The sequence below is a fragment of the Odontesthes bonariensis genome, chromosome 13, assembly GCF_027942865.1.
Source record: "Odontesthes bonariensis isolate fOdoBon6 chromosome 13, fOdoBon6.hap1, whole genome shotgun sequence".
Taxonomy (NCBI): Eukaryota; Metazoa; Chordata; class Actinopteri; order Atheriniformes; family Atherinopsidae; genus Odontesthes; species Odontesthes bonariensis.
In genome coordinates this window covers 27,077,052-27,095,154 of record NC_134518.1, presented here as the reverse complement: position 1 = coordinate 27,095,154, position 18,103 = coordinate 27,077,052, and the positions used below count along the sequence as shown (strand labels likewise).

The following is an 18,103-nucleotide window of genomic DNA, read 5'->3' as shown; positions in this document are numbered from 1 at the left end:
TTTCTTTCTTTTGATAAGACAGTTTCAGGTAATCACATTCACAAACAAGTCTAAAGGGAAGCAATACTAAAGCTAATGTAAAACAGCCGAGTACATGAGCAGGAGGGGAACAGATGGCACATGTAAGAAGAAAGATTGTTGAGATGACACAAATTAATTTATTTAAAATACAGATTAAGTATTAAAAAAGAAAATATTCAAGTATCAAAATAATAGTGTCAAAGTGTCTTTTAAATAATCTATATCCTCTGTAGAGTAGTTCAGTCAAGATTTGATTGATCTCTTGATAAGTGGGAAAAAATAAAACTCACATTGTGGGGAAAAATGAATGTGGTAAAACTGATAGTCGTCCCACAATTCAGTTATGTGACAATGATGCTGCCAATTAAGATACCATCTACCTGAATGAAAATTGGACCTGACGATGTATGTTGGTACACTTTTGCATTATTTTACACTCTTGTCCACTTTTTTTTTCTTGTATGTCTTTTTTACAAAGAAAATTCAATAAAGGTATTATAAAAAATAAATTTAAAAATCAAATTAAGAAAAAGATACCATCTACCACCTTTAGACAACTGGATGATGTCATAAAACATTTTCTATTGGGTGGGAAAAGACCACGACTAAAACTAAGAAAGTTATGTGCATATAAAAGAGAAGGGAGGGCTGGGCCTCCCAGATCTTAGGATATATTATGTAGCATTTGAGAGGGCCAAACTAGCAAGATACTGGACAGCTACAGAGGATGGAAGTAGAAAAGGAGATATGCTTGCCTTTCATACCCATGGAGGTGTTATCACAAAAAAGGTCTAAAATCACAAATCCAATACTTCTGCATTCAATGGACGTCTGGAGCAGAGTACATAAAATGTTAAAACTCAAATACACTTTACAAAGTTATTCATCATTGTGGTATAATCGTGATGTCTGAATTGGAAAGTGTTTTGGAAACAGTGGCACATCAGACGTTTAAGCACCATTAATGATCTATTTGAAGAAGGGGTGTTTTTGTCATATGATAAGCTGCTGCAGAAATTTTGTTTGATGGGAAAAGATTACTTTTATTTTTGCAAATAAGGAGTTGTATTATCCCAAAGCCATACAATATAACTGATAACATGGTGATAGACTATATGAAACTTCCACTTAGAAATCAAAAATCCTTTAAGTTTAACCAAATTGCTAACTCTTCCCTCAGCAATGACTCTAACCAGTTAAAGATGATCTGGCAGAGGGACCTTGGTGGAGAGATTGAAAGAGATAAATGGTTAATAATTGTTGCTGATTGTGGTAAATATGTGAGAGAGGCAACTTACACAATATAACGTATTACATGGATACTATAAACCATCTCTAGATTGTATGGGATGAAACTACTGGGTGATGATCTGTGTTGGAAATGCAAAGAGGAAACTGGAACTTTCCTTCACTGTATGTGGGAATGTGGCTCAGAGCACAAATCTCCTCAAATCCAGAGCTCTGCTTACTGGGGGATAAACCTCAGCTACCTATAATTTTTCAGTAATTTCGGTGCGTACAACAACAGCTTGTCGAGTCATTTTAAGACATTGGAAGGCATCAGTATCTCCGCAGGTGAAAGAATGGGTCTGTGCAATGACTGATACTGCATCCTATGAATGTATGCGTAATAGATTAAGTGATGACAGGGGGGAGGGGGTGACCCCCTGGGACAGGTTTTGGGACTACATAAAGGTGGATAAAGACCCTCACTAGAATTGTGTTGTTTTTTGTTTTGTTTTGTTTTTTGTTTCAAATGGGATCCTGTAATACTTTATACCCCAGCAACATAAACAGTATACATTATGTATGTGGTAGCAAGTATGTATCACGCTCCGAACTGCTGGACTCAAATGCACGACTCAGACAGACAGTATTCCAAAATCAGTGTCGGTTTAATAATTCCAAGGTCTGGTACACGGGTAGGCAAGAGTAGAAAGGCAAAGGTTTAAAATCGGCTGGCAAAATCTCTGGTCAAAAAACATGCAAAGGGGTAAAATGACGTGAAAGCTAGACTTGAAATAAATGCTTCAACGGATGACAAAATGACAAGACGAACACGCAACGAACAAGACAAAGGCTTGGGTATAAATACACTAAAAAGATATGGAGTAAAATAGCTGTCAAAAATGTTCGTGTGCATAAACTAGAAATGTGTGCATAAACTAGAAATGCATGCATGAGTCCAAAAGTTTTGACATCAAGAATTACGAGTTACGAATTACGAATTACGAGTTACGAGTTACGAGTTACGAATTCCGAGTTAGAAATGCATGCATATGTTTTGATGTTCGTATGCATAAACTAGAAATGCATGCATAAATGAGTCCAAAAGTTTTGACATCAAGAATTACGAGTTACGAATTACGAGTTACAAGTTACGCATGCAAGTTCTCTTTTTTTTTCTTTTTTTTTTTAAACTTTATTAGTAATTCAACAAAATAACAGTTTACAAATGTGAGCATAACGCCAAAAAGAAGATAGCCAGGGGGAGCATAGGAATAATAATAAAAAGAAGAAGATGACCTTCATGATGCACAAAAAATAAAAATAAAATAAAAAATAAAAAAAATTAGGAATTATGACAACAGTTCGTCCAAAATCCCAAGTTGGGAACAGGCCCATATAGTTGTTTTTGCTTTTTTAGTACGCATTCAAGTTCTCTGCCGTGACTTTACTGTCAAAAATATGTCATCACTTGTTGTCATACGAACTGTTGTCATAATTCCTAATTTTTTTTATTTTTTATTTTATTTTTTATTTTTTGTGCATCATGAAGGTCATCTTCTTTTTATTATTATTCCTATGCTCCACCTGGCTATCTTCTTTTTGGCGTTATGCTCACATTTGTAAACTGTTATTTTGTTGAATTACTAATAAAGTTTAAAAAAAAAAAAAAAAGAGAACTTGCATGCGTAACTCGTAATTCGTAACTCGTAATTCTTGATGTCAAAACTTTTGGACTCATTTATGCATGCATTTCTAGTTTATGCACACATTTCTAGTTTATGCATACGAACATCAAAACATATGCATGCATTTCTAGTTTATGCACACGAACATTTTGACAGCTATTTTACTCCACAAAAAGAGAGGGAGACAAGGATACACAGGTGAGGATAATTAGGATGACGACAATAAGACTGTGACAGGAAGTGACTACCAAAATAAAGCAGGAACAAAGAACGGATACATAGACCTGGCATGACAGTATGAGTGTATGAGTGTATACAGGTGTGCAGGTGTGCGTGTATACAGATATATGTACATAGTAGTTGATATTATTACATACCCACCTTCTTTTGTATTTGCTAGCTATTTCTCCTTTTTTGTGTGTGTGTGGTTATGAGAGAAAAATATGTTGAGTATGTCACCAGAGTTTATTGTTAATTATACACTACATTTGTTCCTTGATGGAGAAACATTAAATTTGCCATGTACCAAGCCTTTGAAAAGTTCAATAAAAACTTGAATTTCAAAAAAGTATTTGGCCAATCTTATTGTTGTAGTTTTCAGACAGGACCTTGTTTAACATGACCTACATGCGTAACAAGCAGTGACATGGGGCTTTTCTGCATTTTCATAAATCAAATAAAGGTTTCACAAATCACAAAGTATGTTTTATAGAATCTATATCTTTTATAAAGAAATCAGTCCGGATTTGACACGTTTTAACACTGTGGCTTTCATACAGGACCTAGTGTAGGATGAGCTATATGCCAAAGGGGCAGGGAACTGGTCCTTTATGCAAATTCCTTTAATTCACGAATCAGAATGTGAACCAGAAGCAAACATCAGCTGCAACATGTGCCCTCTGTGTCTCATGAACTTAACCAGGAAATACCTTTTCAAGATTATTCTCGAATGGGTTTAATTTTTTATTTTTTTTGTCCGTCAGGGATGTAAATGGGCTATACAGGAATTATGATGTGATAATGTCTCATTTAGGTATCTATATGCACATTAAACGTGTGATTGATCGTGTTCCACTTTTACATCCTGATCAGTAAAGGTAATAGATTACTAACCTTCATTTAAACTGTTTAACATCCAAGAAATACACACACACACATACACGTACACACTATACATAGAGCCAAAGATCAGTGGCAGGAAATGCCCCGAGATAACCAATCAGACGAATCTGATGCTCTGGATAACCACACCTCCCTTTGTCACTTAAGAAGCTGTTCTTCCAATGAAGACAGTGTCAAGATGATTCTGGTATGGGTTACACTGCTTCTTCTTCATCGAGGATGTAAGTGCTATATACAGGAACAGAAATGTGCTATTCTCTTATTGAAGTATCAGCATGACTTGTGATCGTTCATTCTCCCTTTTTTGTGTGTTTTTAATTTAAAATGTGAGTTAGTCTCTATAGTTTTACGTATAAACTGGAACAGAAATGTGATATTCTCTTTATTATTTTGAATTTGAGTAATCCTTTTATAGTTTCACTTATACCTTCTTTCTCTTTCATGCAGATTCACTGGTTCCAGTGGTCACAGTTCAACTTGGGGAACCTGCGACTTTGACATGTGCTTTGCATGGTGAAAGGTGGAGTACTGAAAAACTTCAATGGTGCAAGCAGAGTGCAGGGGAGACTCTGAAATCAATTGTGATGCTGCAGAAAATATATAAACCGACATATGGACCAGGGTTTTCTGCCTCAAACCTGAAGACAACATACAATGAGAAGAATAGCACTCTGATAATTTTGAGGACAAGTAAAGAAGATGAAGGAATGTATCACTGTGCAGTCTTTGGATATGCTGCTGTTACTTGGAGTGGGACTTATTTGTCATTAAAAGGTAATTATGTTACCTACGTAACTTTTTAAACCATTATCTATGCAACTTTTTTAATTACTTAAAAAATAAACGTTTGCAACTATACAATATTATTTAATTTTGTTATATAAGATTATACAAGTATTTATATATTTAGATGTAAGTTTTATAGGGTACATAGCTTTTGTCAGTGGAAGAATACGTCAGATGCAAACTGTGACGTCCTGCAAATTTTACATGTTAAAACAAACTGGAAACAACCAGAAGTTATTATAAGTGTCTTTATATATGACAGCAACTAAAATGTTCTAATGTGTTCTGTATCATACAGGAAACACTCAGAGAACATCAAACTACACTGTTATCCAGGAGCCGGCAGTATCAGATCCAGCTGGTCCAGGAGACTCAGTGAGTCTGCAGTGTTCAGTCCTCTCTGACTCTGAGAACAAGACGTGTTCAGGAGATCTCAGCGTGTTCTGGTTCAGAGCTGCATCAAATAAATCTCATCCACACATCATCTACTCTGATGGAAACGGACGTAATGAATGTGACAAGAGAGCTGCCACTCAGAGGAGATGTGTGTATCACTTCTCTAAGAACATCAGCTCCTCTGATGCTGGGACTTACTACTGTGCTGTGGCCACATGTGGAGAGATACTTTTTGGAAATGGGGCTAAACTGGAAACCGGTATGATTTTTTTCCTGCATAATACTGGAGGTATTTTTAAGAAACTTCCAATGATATAAACAATTAAGTTTTTTTTGGCGATGATATGTACTCTTCTTTTTCCAGAGCAAACAAGTTCTGAATTCAACATGCTGGTGATCATAACAATCTGCTTCGGCATTTCTGTGATTGTAAATGTTTTTTTCATCTGTTATAAAACACCAAGAGCAGCAAATGGAAACTATAAAGGTAAGTGTTGTTCACTGAACTTAAAATTTCAAATCTCTAATCAAGGTAGTCTTAGTATATAAAGTAGAACAAACCATCGTTTGTGTCATGGAATAAAATTGCAGATATGAGTAGATGTATGACATATTGTCACTAAAATAATTAACACTGTTTCATTCTCCATGTTTGTGACATTCCTATTTTATTATTTATCAGGGAGAGAAAGCAACCCTTCACAAGCAAGACATGATAACTCGATCCAACCAGAAGATGATTTAGTAAGTAATGATACCAAATCACCTAATTTGCTGTTGCATTGAAATATTTACTTACAGCTGGATGTAACAATATGAAGTTAAAATGAAATTTAATCTGCTGCACAGACTGAAGGTGGACGTGATCTGAACTACACTGCGTTGCATTTCTCTGGAGGGAAAGCTACAAGAGGAAAGAAGAAGAAAGTGTTGACGACAGAAGAAAGTGTATATTCACATGTTAGATCCTGAATATCAATGTATGTCTCTGTAAATGGATAAATGCCGAAATAGACTCTGATATATACTCACAATATGAGTAAATAATAAATGTTGTAGGTTCAATCTTAACTTTGAGAGAGAGTTGTGAAAAACAAAATCACACAATCTGCTCTTTTAAAGGGAATTAAAAATAAATAGAATGAGTCTTCTTAAGTTTGCATCTTCTCCCCGTGTATGCGTGGCTTCTCTCGGGGTCCTCCGGCTTCCTCCCACTGTCCAAAAACATGCATGTTTGGTTAATTGATGTCTCTAAAATTGTCCGTGAAAAACAAAATCAAATAATCTGCTTGTTTTATTAAAAAAAAAAAAAAAGGAGTCTTCTGTGTCTTCTTATTCTAATGTCTCAGGAAATGATCCCACTCTCATTTGCACTGTACTACATTTATGGTTGTTTTCAAGCTTAAAGCCTTAAAGCCTGTCATTTCTTTTGTTAAACATCTTTAAACTAATTATATCAATAATATCATATCAGTTTAAAGTAAACATATTTTCAAATCAAATCAAATTTATTTATATAGCACATTTCATGTACAAAACAATTCAAAGTGCTTTACATAAAATAAAAGCATTGCAGCAGGGAGTGGAAGAAGCATTAAAAATACATAAAAGAATATAAAGAGAAACAAATAAAATAATTTCAATGAATTTAAAAACAAGCAACAGTCTAGATAAATTAAAAGATATTTCATGCATAGACACATGAGAAAAGAAATGGTTTTAACCTGGATTTAAAAATGTATACATTTGGTGAAAGTTTAATCTCCACTGGCAGTTTGTTCCACTTGTTTGCAGCATAACAGCTAAATGCTGCTTCTCCATGTTTAGTCTGGACTCTGGACTGGACCAGCTGACCTGAGTCCTTGGATCTAAGAGCTCTGCTGGGTTTATATTCTCTGAACATATCACAGATGTATTTTGGGCCTAAACCGTTTTGGGATTTGTAAACCATCAGCAGGCTTTTAAAATCTATTCTGTGACTGACTGGAAGCCAGTGTAAAGATTTCAAAACTGGTGTGATGTGTTCAGATCTCTTAGTCCGAGTTAAAACTCTAGCAGCAGCATTTTCTTAAAGTCTGACTCATAGATCATGAAAATATGACTGAAATGATTTGTGAATGTTTCCATGTTATTGGCCTGGATATGTGAGGTTACATGATGGAGCTTCCTGTTTTGTTACATGAATGAGCTCAGTCAATGAATCACGATTAATCGCATTTGTACGCAAAATCCAAATATTAATTCAAAAGTAGTGTATAGCTTTTAGCATTTAGTTTTATTTTAAATGTACTGCCATATGAATGAAAGTGCCATAACATTTTTTGTGCAAACACACTTTTAACATCAGCATCTTTATGTAGTTTTTATGTAGAAGCCTCGCTCCACTGTCTGTTTCCTTGAATGACTTGCTGGTATCAGTTGTGTGTTTTGCCTTTAAGTGATATTTTAGACTGGAACTACTACGGCGATAAGATAATTCAACTTGGCTGTAAATGCAGGAGGTTTTTTTACATTTATTTTGAAATACTTTTAATACGGTGGCCGACACGTGCAAACGCGCTGCAAACGGCGAAACAAATCCAACAGTAAAACGCTGCAAGAGAAAAATGCGGCAATCACAAAAACGACCGGAGCACACGCGCTGCAAACCCCAAAACACAAGCAAGAGAGAAACGCTGCAAACTTCAAAACACATGCAAGAGAGAAACGCTGCAAACATCAAAACACATGCAAGAGAGAAACGCTGCAAACATCAAAACACATGCAAGAAAGAAACGCTGCAATCTTCAAAACACATGCAAGAAAGAAACGCTGCAAACTTAAAAACACATGGAAGAAAGAAACGCTGCAAACTTAAAAACACATGCAAGAGAGAAATGCGCTGCAAACTTCAAAACACAATGGAAGTTCGCCAGGCCACTAGGGTGTCTCGACCTACCATATTAATGAAAGAGAAGAAAGTCAAAAGGTACGTTGTCATTTATGTCTTTTTTAAACACTTGAACGTAATCTTTTACCTTATTATAGCGACATAACTCCGCTGCTCTTCTATAATAAAGTAAAATATTACGGCCAAGTGTTTAAAAAAGACATAAATGACAACGTACCTTTTGACTTTCTTCTCTTTCATTAAAGCTGCAGTCTGCAAGATTTGTTGTTGTCATACGTAAAGTCCTACTTTTTGGCATTTTAAGAGTTTACATGATCTATCAGAACGCTTGAAGTTGAAAACGGTGACCTCTGTAGTCGCAAAATGCAAGAAATGCTTATTTTTTAACCGAAAAATAAAAAGTTATTCAACTTCCTGTCCCGCCCCTTCAAAACACATGAGAACTCGTGCACGTCTACGTGCACGCCAGATGCACCTACACGACTCCTCATTCATCAACTCACCTGTCATTTGCGATCATGGAAGACACAGTAAGTAGACTAGCCCGTAATGAAGTTCAATAGTCTAGATAAATAAGCGTGGGGACGAGCCTACCTTGTATCGCGCGTGCACAATCGGTGATTGACAGGCAGCAGAGCCCAGCTCGTAACCTGATTGGTTACCTTTTACCGGTCCGGTCTGCAATTTTGTAAATAAACCTGCTGGCTTTGGAGGGACCTAGCGGGACATATAGGGGACCTAGAGAACTCTTTTTTTTTTTGTATTGGGGTATTTAATGTACTACTTTCAGAATCCCCGGACAGTTCCAAGCATTATGCTTGAAAAAGAGTTGCAGACTGCCGCTTTAATATGGTAGATCTCCCATAGTCAATCCCCTATCCCACTGGTCGAGACCCCCTAGTGGCCTGGCGAACTTCCGTTGTGTTTTGAATTTTGCAGCGCATTTTTCTCTTGCATGTGTTTTGAATTTTGCAGCACATTTTTCTCTTGCATGTGTTTTGGGGTTTGCAGCGCGTGTGCTCCGGTCGTTTTTGTGATTGCCGCATTTTTCTATTGCAGCGTTTTACTGTTGGATTTGTTTCGCCGTTTGCAGCGCGTTTGCACGTGTCGGCCACCGTACTTTTATGCTTTTATGTTAAAACAAGTTAAACAGGAAGTAGCGCCGGTTAGCTCCGTGAGCTTCACACAGAGACCGAGGAGCACCTGTAACGTGATGTTACCTGCTAATTTATTTTTATTTTATCACTCCATGCTTCGTGGTGTTTGCTGTAACTGTGTAAATGTGATTCATAGGAGAAGTGGAAGTTAAAGAATCCTAGTTTTGACCTTGAAGATTGCCTCTGGGGAATGACTCTGCCGCTGGTTGAGAAGCAGGCTAAAGTGTCCAGTATTACTTTGATTATTTATTGGTACCAGCGACAATGCTAAGAATGCTATTTCTTTAATGATTACAACAACTAATGTTGTCTTTTACTTTGTTTACGTGAACATTTAGTTCTATGGTGTTGATGTCTCGCATCCAATTAATGGGCGGCATATTGGCAGTGTTTACAGGTGACTTTGGTTCTGTCGACTCCGCCGTCTGGAAGAACTTTAAAATGAAAATGGCCGAGTAAAAGTTCCGTACCCTTCTCCATGTTTGGTGGATCCGCCGATTACTTTCTTTTCCGGTTCGCAGCAGACAGCAACAGACTTTTACAATAATAAAATAAAATTAAATAATAATAAGATAAAGAAAATAATAAAATATATATAAAAATAATAATAATAATAAAACCTGCGTTAATACGAGATAAAATATTTATTGGCGTTAAATAATTAACAAGTTAACACGATAATAACGAGGTTTGCTTTCAGAAAAAATCTCAGACTTTAGGACACCATTAGCTGAGGTAAGCGTGAAACCATCCTTCTCCCCTGTTCCTGGTAAGATTACAAACAGTTGCCTTTGCTGAGCTCTAGAGATAGAATCAAACTTGAAGTTAAAGCCCATTGGAATATAAAAGGCAAAGACCTACATCTTTGTAATAAATGTAATGCATCATTTTTGTACTTATGCAACAGAAACAGGCTAACCAGTCTTTCCAAAATGTATATATATTGGCCTTTTATATTGTCAATGGCCTTTGACTTTGAGTATTATTACGGTGTCTATTTTAATCAAAGTCATGATGTTTTCTTCACCTCATCCACCCAGTTTTAAATAAACACCAAACTGTGACTTAAAGTATAAGGAAACAAAGAATGTAACCAAAAACGATGTTCAAAGTAAGGTATATCATACCATTAGTTGTTGGGACAGAAAATTAACTCAGACTGACTGATGGTATGTAGCTGCACCACCAAACTCCTCTGACCTCCAATCTCAGACTTTGTCTGTTGAAATTATAAACATGCTCTAAAATGCTTTCATTCTTGTAGTCTGATATTTTCATATGTGAAAAAAAAAGAGAAAATCATGTCATCCTGAAAAAGCTTGGATTAAGTTTTCATGGAGGTTCGTCATTTTGCCACTAGACGGAGTTGCACATTGATTTTAAACTGTATTTCCTTGAGACTAGAACTTCGGAAACTACACAGTTTGAGAACTCAAAGCTCTGAAGTCTCAGTTTTACTTGAACATCAGTTCAGTTAATGCATGGAAGGTAACTTACAGGAATATCAGAAGCAGGTTTTATACATAAAGGTATGTTACACTACTGAGAATCTGTTTGTTTGTGCAGTTGCTTTTTCATTGACTGAGCCCATATCCAGGCCAGTAACATTGAAACATTCACAAATAATTTCAGTCATATTTTCATGATCTACGTTTCAGCACACTTTTTGACCAACAGACCTCAGTTTGTTAGGTCAGGACACACCTGCTCCACCACCACCACACTCAACACAGGCGTACCACAGGGCTGTGTTCTGAGCCCATTCCTCTACTCCCTGTTCACCTATGACTGCAGACCTGTACATGGGTCTAACGCCATCATCAAGTTTGCAGATGATACAACGGTGATCGGCCTCATCAGCAACAACGATGAGACAGCCTACAGGGAGGAGGAACAGCATCTGGCCGCCTGGTGTTCAAACAACAACCTGCACCTCAACACCAGCAAAACAAAAGAACTCATTGTGGACTTCAGGACAAAAAGAGGGAGCACACACGACCCCATTCACATAAATGGGATGGCTGTTGAACGTGTCTCCAGATTTAAGTTTCTGGGGACCCACATCTCAGAGGACCTCTCCTGGACCACTAACACCTCCAGTCTTATAAAAAAGGCTCACCAGCGCCTCTTTTTCCTGAGGCGACACCACCTGTCTTCAGATGTCCTCAGAAACTTTTACAGCTGTGTGATAGAGAGCATCCTGACCAACTGTGTTACTGTGTGGTATGGTAACTGCTCCGTCACAGACAGGAAATCACTACAACGGGTGGTGAAAACCGCCCAGCGCATCACAAGGTCTCCACTCCCTGCTATTGAGGTCATCCAGAGGAAACGCTGCGTGCGTCGTGCTCGCAGCATCCTCAAGGACTCCTCCCACCCTGCGCACAGACTGTTTGTCCCCCTGCCCTCCGGTAGGCGCCTTCGAAGCCTCCGGAGCAGAACCAGCAGAATGAAGAACAGCTTCTTCCCCAGAGCTGTCTGCCTTTTGAACTCTGCTCCCCAATCTCTCCTCCCAAATCTGTCAACATAGATGTATATATTACCACTGCACTTTAATCCGTATATTTATTTGTATTTCATTGCACTGTATTTCATTTCATTTCATTCATCTGTAATTATTCATCTGTAAAAATGCACTATTTATTTATTGCTGCTATTTGCACTTCTGGTGAGATGCCAAAACCTACTTTTCGTTATGCTACATGTGTAATGACAATAAAGTTGAATCTCATCTCATCTCATCACATTAACAAAATATGTTTTCTTTAAACTGATATTATATTATTTTATGTTAGAGGTTTAACACAAAAAAATGACAGGCTTCAAGGTTTTAGGCTTGAGAAAAACTATAAATGTAGTACATTGCAAATTAGAGTCGGATGAATTAAATTGAATTAAATTCAACTCTTACTGCTCTGCATTTCTAATTTTTATTATTTCATGTTATTGTTGAGTGTTGTACTTTGTGAGTGAAGTTACCGGAGTCAAATTCCTTGTTTGTTTAGTCAAACCTGGCCAATAAAGCTGATTCTGATTCTGATTCTGATCATTTCCTAAAAGACACAGAAGACTCTTTTTTTTTTTTAATAAAAACATCAGATTATACAAATTTGTTTTTCACAGCTCTCTCTCAAAGTTAAGATTGAACCTGCAACATTTATTATTTACTCATATTGTGAGTGTATATCAGAGTCTATTTCGGCATATATCCATTTACAGAGACATACATTGATATTCAGGATCTAACATATGAATATACACTTTCTTCTGTCGTCAACTCTTTCTTCTTCTTTCCTCTTGTAGCTTTCCCTCCAGAGAAATGCAACGCAGCGTAGTTCAGATCACGTCCACCTTCAGTCTGAGCAGCAGATTAAATTTCATTTCATATTGTTACATCAAGCTGTAAGTAAATATTTCAGTGCAACAGGAAATTAAGTGATTTCATATCATTACTTACTAAATCGTCTTCTGGTTGGATCGAGTTGTCATGTCTTCCTTGTGAAGACCTGTTTTCTCTCCCTAATAAATAATAAAATGAGAGTGTCATGTATTCATTCTGACTTTTCAGAGATGATTCAAAGCTGACTCAAAGTATAATTTAAAGTAGTTGATAACAGATTAAACTTTTATGAAAGAAACTTCGAACATACATCAAAAAGCAGACTCAAATTGGGTTCATAAATTTAGTGACAATATGTTATACATCTACTCATATCTATGATTTCATTCAATAACACTACATTGTTGTTTCTTCTGTCTTGTATACTAAGACTACCTTGAATAAAGTATTACATTTCTGAGTTCAGTGAACAACACTTACCTTTATATTTTCCATTTGCTGCTCTTGGTGTTTTATAACAGATGAAAAAAACATTTACAATCACAGAAATGCCAAAGCAGATTGTTATGATCACCAGCATGTTGAATTCAGAACTTGTTTTCTCTGGAAAACAAAGAAAAAAAGAGTACATATCATTTACTCTGAAAAGACTTGTCATGTTATCATTGGGAGAATTTTTAGAATACCTTCAGTATCATGCAGTAAAAAAATCTTACCAATCTCTGGTTTAGCCCCATTTCCAAAAAGTATCTCTCCACATGTGGCCACAGCACAGTAGTAAGTCCCAGCATCAGAGGAGCTGATGCTCTTAGAGAAGTGATACACACATCTCCTCTGAGTGGCAGCTCTTTTGTCACATTCATTACGTCCATTTCCATCAGAGTAGATGATGTGTGGATGAGATTTATTTGATGCAGTTCTGAACCAGAACACGCTGAGATCTCCTGAACACGTCTTGTTCTCAGAGTCAGAGAGGACTGAACACTGCAGACTCAATGAGTCTCCTGGACCAGCTGGATCTGATACTGCCGGCTGCTGGACAACAGTGTAGTTTGACGTCCTCTCAGTGTTTCCTGTATGATACAGAACATATTAGAAAGGTTTCATTTGTGGCGTACAAATAAAAACTTCTATATACTTGAAAAATTCTGGGTGTTTCCAGTTTGGACATGTAAATTGACATGATAGTTTGCACTTCTTCCACTGCTAAAAGCAAGTAATACACTTTTTTTATAGCTTATCTCACAATATCTTAATACTCGCATAATCTTAAATAACATTTCCTGTTACAGTGTAATAGAACATGTGTACGGTTTAAAGTAATTCCAAAAAATACATAGATAACACAATTACCTTTCAATGACAAATAAGTCCCACTCCAAGTATCATCACCGTATCCAAAGACCGCACAGTGATACATTCCTTCATCTTCTTTACTTGTCCTCAAAATTGTCAGAGTGATATTTTTCTCATTATGGGTTGCCAACAGTTTCGAGGCAGAAAACCCTGATCCATATTTTGTGTCTACATTTTTCCACAGCATCACAATTGATTTCAGAGCATCTCCTGCACTCTGCTTGTACCATTGAAGTTTTTCAATACTTTGCCTTTCATCGGGCAAAGCACATGTCAAAGTCGCAGGTTCCCCAAGTTGAACTGTGACCACTGGAACCAGTGAATCTGCATGGAAGAGAAAGAAGGTATAAGTGAAACTATAAAAGGATTACTCAAATTCAAAATGATAAAGAGAAGATTACATTTCTGTTCCTGTATATAGTACTTACATCCTCGATGAAGAAGAAGCAGTGTAACCCATACCAGAATCATCTTGATACTGTCTTCATTGGAAGACCAGCTTCTTAAGTGACAAAGAGAGGTGTGGTTATGTCAGTGCATTTCCTGCCACACTGATCTTTCTCTCTATGTATAGTATGTGCCGTCTTATAAAATCCTTTAAGAAACAGAATTCATCTGCATCTCAAATGAATTAAACAAGAGAAAAATAGATCATGAAAAGCGAAGAAGAATGTATACACACAAACATACGTACTCACATAACATAAATTTATATGTATATAACTGTACTGTATACTCTACTCTCTGTGTGCTTTCGGGTTGGATACCCCTCTTTCTACTTCCAAGGGGGTCGGCTGTGATACTTCCCTTGAGCCATCATCAAGGAAAAGACGCTTTAGAACAGGGATGTCCACATCCTCGATTCAGATCAATGCATCATGAGCAGGCTTGTGCAGAACTTAACAATCTTTTGAAGAGATCCATTTCATCATTTCATCTAAATCAGGTGTTTTGAAGCAGGGAAACATCTCAAATCTGCAGGACAGCAACCCTCGAGGACCGACTTTGGACTTCCCTGCTCTAGAAGGTGGTGAAGTTCCCAAAGGCTTTACCTCAATCTTCATCACCTTCGTCAGAGCCACAGTTGAAGTCTATAACTGAAGTCTATTGCAGGAGGAGAGATGATCCCTCTCTTTAAGTATCTCCTTAGACTTAAGCAGGAGCTGGCACAGCCTTCTGGAAGACATTGCCGAGGGAGGCGAAGCTCCATCCATCCATTATCTATACAGCTGAATCCATCGGTCGGGTCGCGGGGGGGCTGGAGCCTATCCCAGCAGTCAATGGGCGAGAGGCAGGGTACACCCTGGACAGGCCGCCAGTCCATCGCAGGGCCACACAGAGACAAACAACCATGCAAGCTCACACTCACTCCTAAGGACAATTTAGAGTCACCAATTAACCTAACATGCATGTTTTTGGACAGTGGGAGGAAGCCGGAGTACCTGGAGAGAAGCCACGCATACACAGGGAGAACATGCAAACTCCACACAGAATTGCCCCAGCTGGGAGTTGAACCTGGAACCTTCTTGCTGTGAGGCGACAGTGCTAACCACCACACCACCGTGCAGCCCCTAGGCGAAGCTCCAGGGGACTTAATTTCACCTTCTCTGCCACATTCAAGATAGAGCCAGAAACTTTGCTCGAGCCTCAGTCACTTCCTGAGCCACAGTCTTCACCAGAAGCACAGTCTGTATCTCTGTCAGACCTACAGACAGCACCTGCTCCCTCGACTTCATTTGTACCGGCAGACGTCACACCTCCTGTTCCTTCCTCCGAGGATGTTCAGCCAAGCTCTGCTCCACTTCCTGCACCAGTTCTAGCGCCAGGTTCTCCTGCCTTAGGTCCAGCACCAGTTCATTCTCCTGAGCCACAGACTTCTTCTGCACCACAAACCTTGCCTGAGGCACAGTCTTCTCCAGTTCCTGGTCCAGTTCCTGGTCCAGCTCCTGTCTCTTTGGTTCCCGAGCCTTTATTGCAGCCATTGCCTCAGCTAGCTGAAGAATCTTTGCCAAAGTCTCCATCAGAGCCTGAATCGTCACCAAAGTCTCAAGTGCTTCACACCTCAGCGCTTCAGTCTCCTGAGCTTCTGTCCTCAGCACACACCAGTGCTCCAGCTTTCAGCGCATCAGTCTCCAGGGTTACTGTTAGGGGCTATGAATTTTCTGAGTTTGGATTTAATTTTTTTTGTCTTGGTTTTTCGGTATTTTATTTCTATTCTGTTTTTGGTTAGTATTTTGTTTGATCTTACTTTGTACAGTTTTAGAATCTTGTCCTGGTCATTACTCCTCATTATCCTCAGTTCCCCTGTTTTGGTTCTCAGCTCTACTGCACACCTGCCTCTACTCAGTCAGCTACTGTTGCAATCACTTCCTCGTTTCTTACCTTCAGTATATGTTCCCCTTGGTTAGTCTTAGTTAAATCATCGCCGTTACATCTTCGTGGTTTTCTCTGTAGTTCAGTTCAGTGCTTGTCCATTTCCACTATGAGGTTTGTCAGTATAGTTTTTGTTTTTCAGTCTAGGTTGTGGTTTCTGACTCGGACACGTTTTTGGTTACAGTTTTTATTGAACTTTAGGTCAAGTTTCCGTCTGACTCCAGTCTGCTGTTCTGCATTTGGGTCCTCATCTCTCCCCCATCTACAAACCATTACAGGTGTGGCAATCTAGGGGATCAAAGGCATCTATTTGGACATCACATAGTAAATAATCAAAGCCACACTTGTCTTTTTTTCTGCTCTGTCCAAAGTGTATTGGCTACAATTTAGACTCTCATAATGTTGATTCATTTAAATGAAAAGATTTACAGTATTTAAAAAACGTTTGGTGTTCAATAATCAGAATAAAGTTTGTGTACAAAGAATTAGAATAGAGTCTGACAGTTAGACTGATGCTGCATCTGTCAGTTTGGGGTGGGTGAAGAGGACACGGATGCTGATATTCAAAAAAAGCAAACTTGATTTATTTACAAAAACAAAGTTCAAACAAAAAGCGCGGCTGAGCCGGATTAAAAAAACCTAAACTGTGGGATAAATACTGAACAAAACAAAACACTTGACATTGCATGGAGACAAACACTTATCTTGGTCGTGGCGTGGCATGGAGGATGTTGACGGAAATAATCTCACAAAACAATGAGGGGACCTGGAAACTAAATACTGTGGAGGGTGATTAGGGATAGAGTGCAGCTGATGGGGAAACACAGGTGCAGTGAATGAACTAAGTGCAGGGAAACTAAAACATGGGAAAACTAAGAACTAAACTAAGACATGACTAAAACGTGAAAAACCAAGCATGACCTAAAACATAGTCCCATGACAGCATCAAGGTGGAACGTGACATGATGCAAGACAGAAAAGGCCCACAGTCTAGATTTGGACATTCTTAAATGTTTCATACTTCAGGGTACAAACAAACGTCCTCTTTGGTTATTTTGATATGTCTTTTGGTATATCTCCTGCTGCTTGTAGAGATGCTTGTTTTGAAAATGCTTCCTATGGGTCTTGTTTAACAGTTTAAACCACCAACCCAAAGGAACTTGTGGTTTTGAGGTTATCTATTCAATAAAAGGTCATTAAATTAACCATCAACTACCTGACTAACATTCAATAGCAGAAACACATGCAGATGCCTGGACTGGTAGCTCCCTCATTTTTTACTGCATTTATGTTTTAATTGGCTTTTTACTGAGTCGTGAATTACTTGTGGCTACTTACGACAGAAGTGCCCTCAGCACTGAGAAAGGGGGCACGAGGATTGGATTAAGGGAAAGAATGTTATGTCATTGCTCTTTGTCATGCTTACATTCAATAGTTCATTTTTCAAGTTAATGATTTGTGACTTGTATTCTGTAGAAAATAATTCCTTCTTTGGCAATATGAGGATTTAATTACTATCTCTGACTTGTTGCTTCAATTTGCTGCTATATGATGCAGCTGAGGGAGGCCACCATGTTTGTCAGACTGTTGTCACTACAGCCAATGTGTTAACATAAAAATTTGTGGGTTATTTTCAGCATTTCAGTTCTGAATGTTGGCGCAATGACAACAAAACCACGGATACTGGCTGTGCTTTGGCTGTATTATTTATAAGAAATATAATACATCACACTGGACATTTTGTTAT

The 18,103-nt window shown here is 38.0% G+C and overlaps 2 protein-coding genes across 2 annotated transcripts; one reads left to right on the top strand and one right to left on the bottom strand.

The window, feature by feature from the left end:
* The first annotated feature begins 424 nt into the window (after window positions 1-424).
* Window positions 425-6,481, top strand: LOC142397173 (uncharacterized). The gene is made up of 5 exons (XM_075480517.1): window positions 425-434; window positions 5,143-5,499; window positions 5,605-5,727; window positions 5,923-5,984; window positions 6,090-6,481. Exons 1-5 carry the CDS (start codon window positions 425-427, stop codon window positions 6,210-6,212), a joined length of 675 nt encoding a protein of 224 aa, XP_075336632.1. The 3' UTR covers window positions 6,213-6,481.
* Window positions 6,482-12,443: 5,962 nt separating this feature from the next.
* On the bottom strand, window positions 12,444-14,454 carry LOC142397369 (uncharacterized). Its single transcript, XM_075480722.1, has 6 exons — window positions 14,412-14,454; window positions 13,981-14,307; window positions 13,344-13,700; window positions 13,108-13,230; window positions 12,745-12,806; window positions 12,444-12,645 (listed from the first exon to the last, which is right to left on the bottom strand). The coding sequence occupies exons 1-6, from the start codon at window positions 14,452-14,454 to the stop codon at window positions 12,523-12,525; spliced, it is 1,035 nt and encodes a 344-aa protein (XP_075336837.1). The 3' UTR covers window positions 12,444-12,522.
* Window positions 14,455-18,103: the final 3,649 nt, after the last annotated feature.

Excerpts from the sequence above, each read along its gene's own strand:
- LOC142397173 (XM_075480517.1), top strand. Across the intron at positions 5,500-5,604 it reads TGGGGCTAAACTGGAAACCG|AGCAAACAAGTTCTGAATTC; the intron begins GTATGATTTTTT and ends TTCTTTTTCCAG. Across the intron at positions 5,985-6,089 it reads TCCAACCAGAAGATGATTTA|ACTGAAGGTGGACGTGATCT; the intron begins GTAAGTAATGAT and ends TCTGCTGCACAG.
- LOC142397369 (XM_075480722.1), bottom strand. The coding sequence starts at position 14,454 with ATGATTCTGGTATGGGTTACACTGCTTCTTCTTCATCGAGGAT. Across the intron at positions 14,308-14,411 it reads GCTTCTTCTTCATCGAGGAT|ATTCACTGGTTCCAGTGGTC; the intron begins GTAAGTACTATA and ends TCTTCCATGCAG. Across the intron at positions 13,231-13,343 it reads TGGGGCTAAACCAGAGATTG|AGAAAACAAGTTCTGAATTC; the intron begins GTAAGATTTTTT and ends TTTGTTTTCCAG.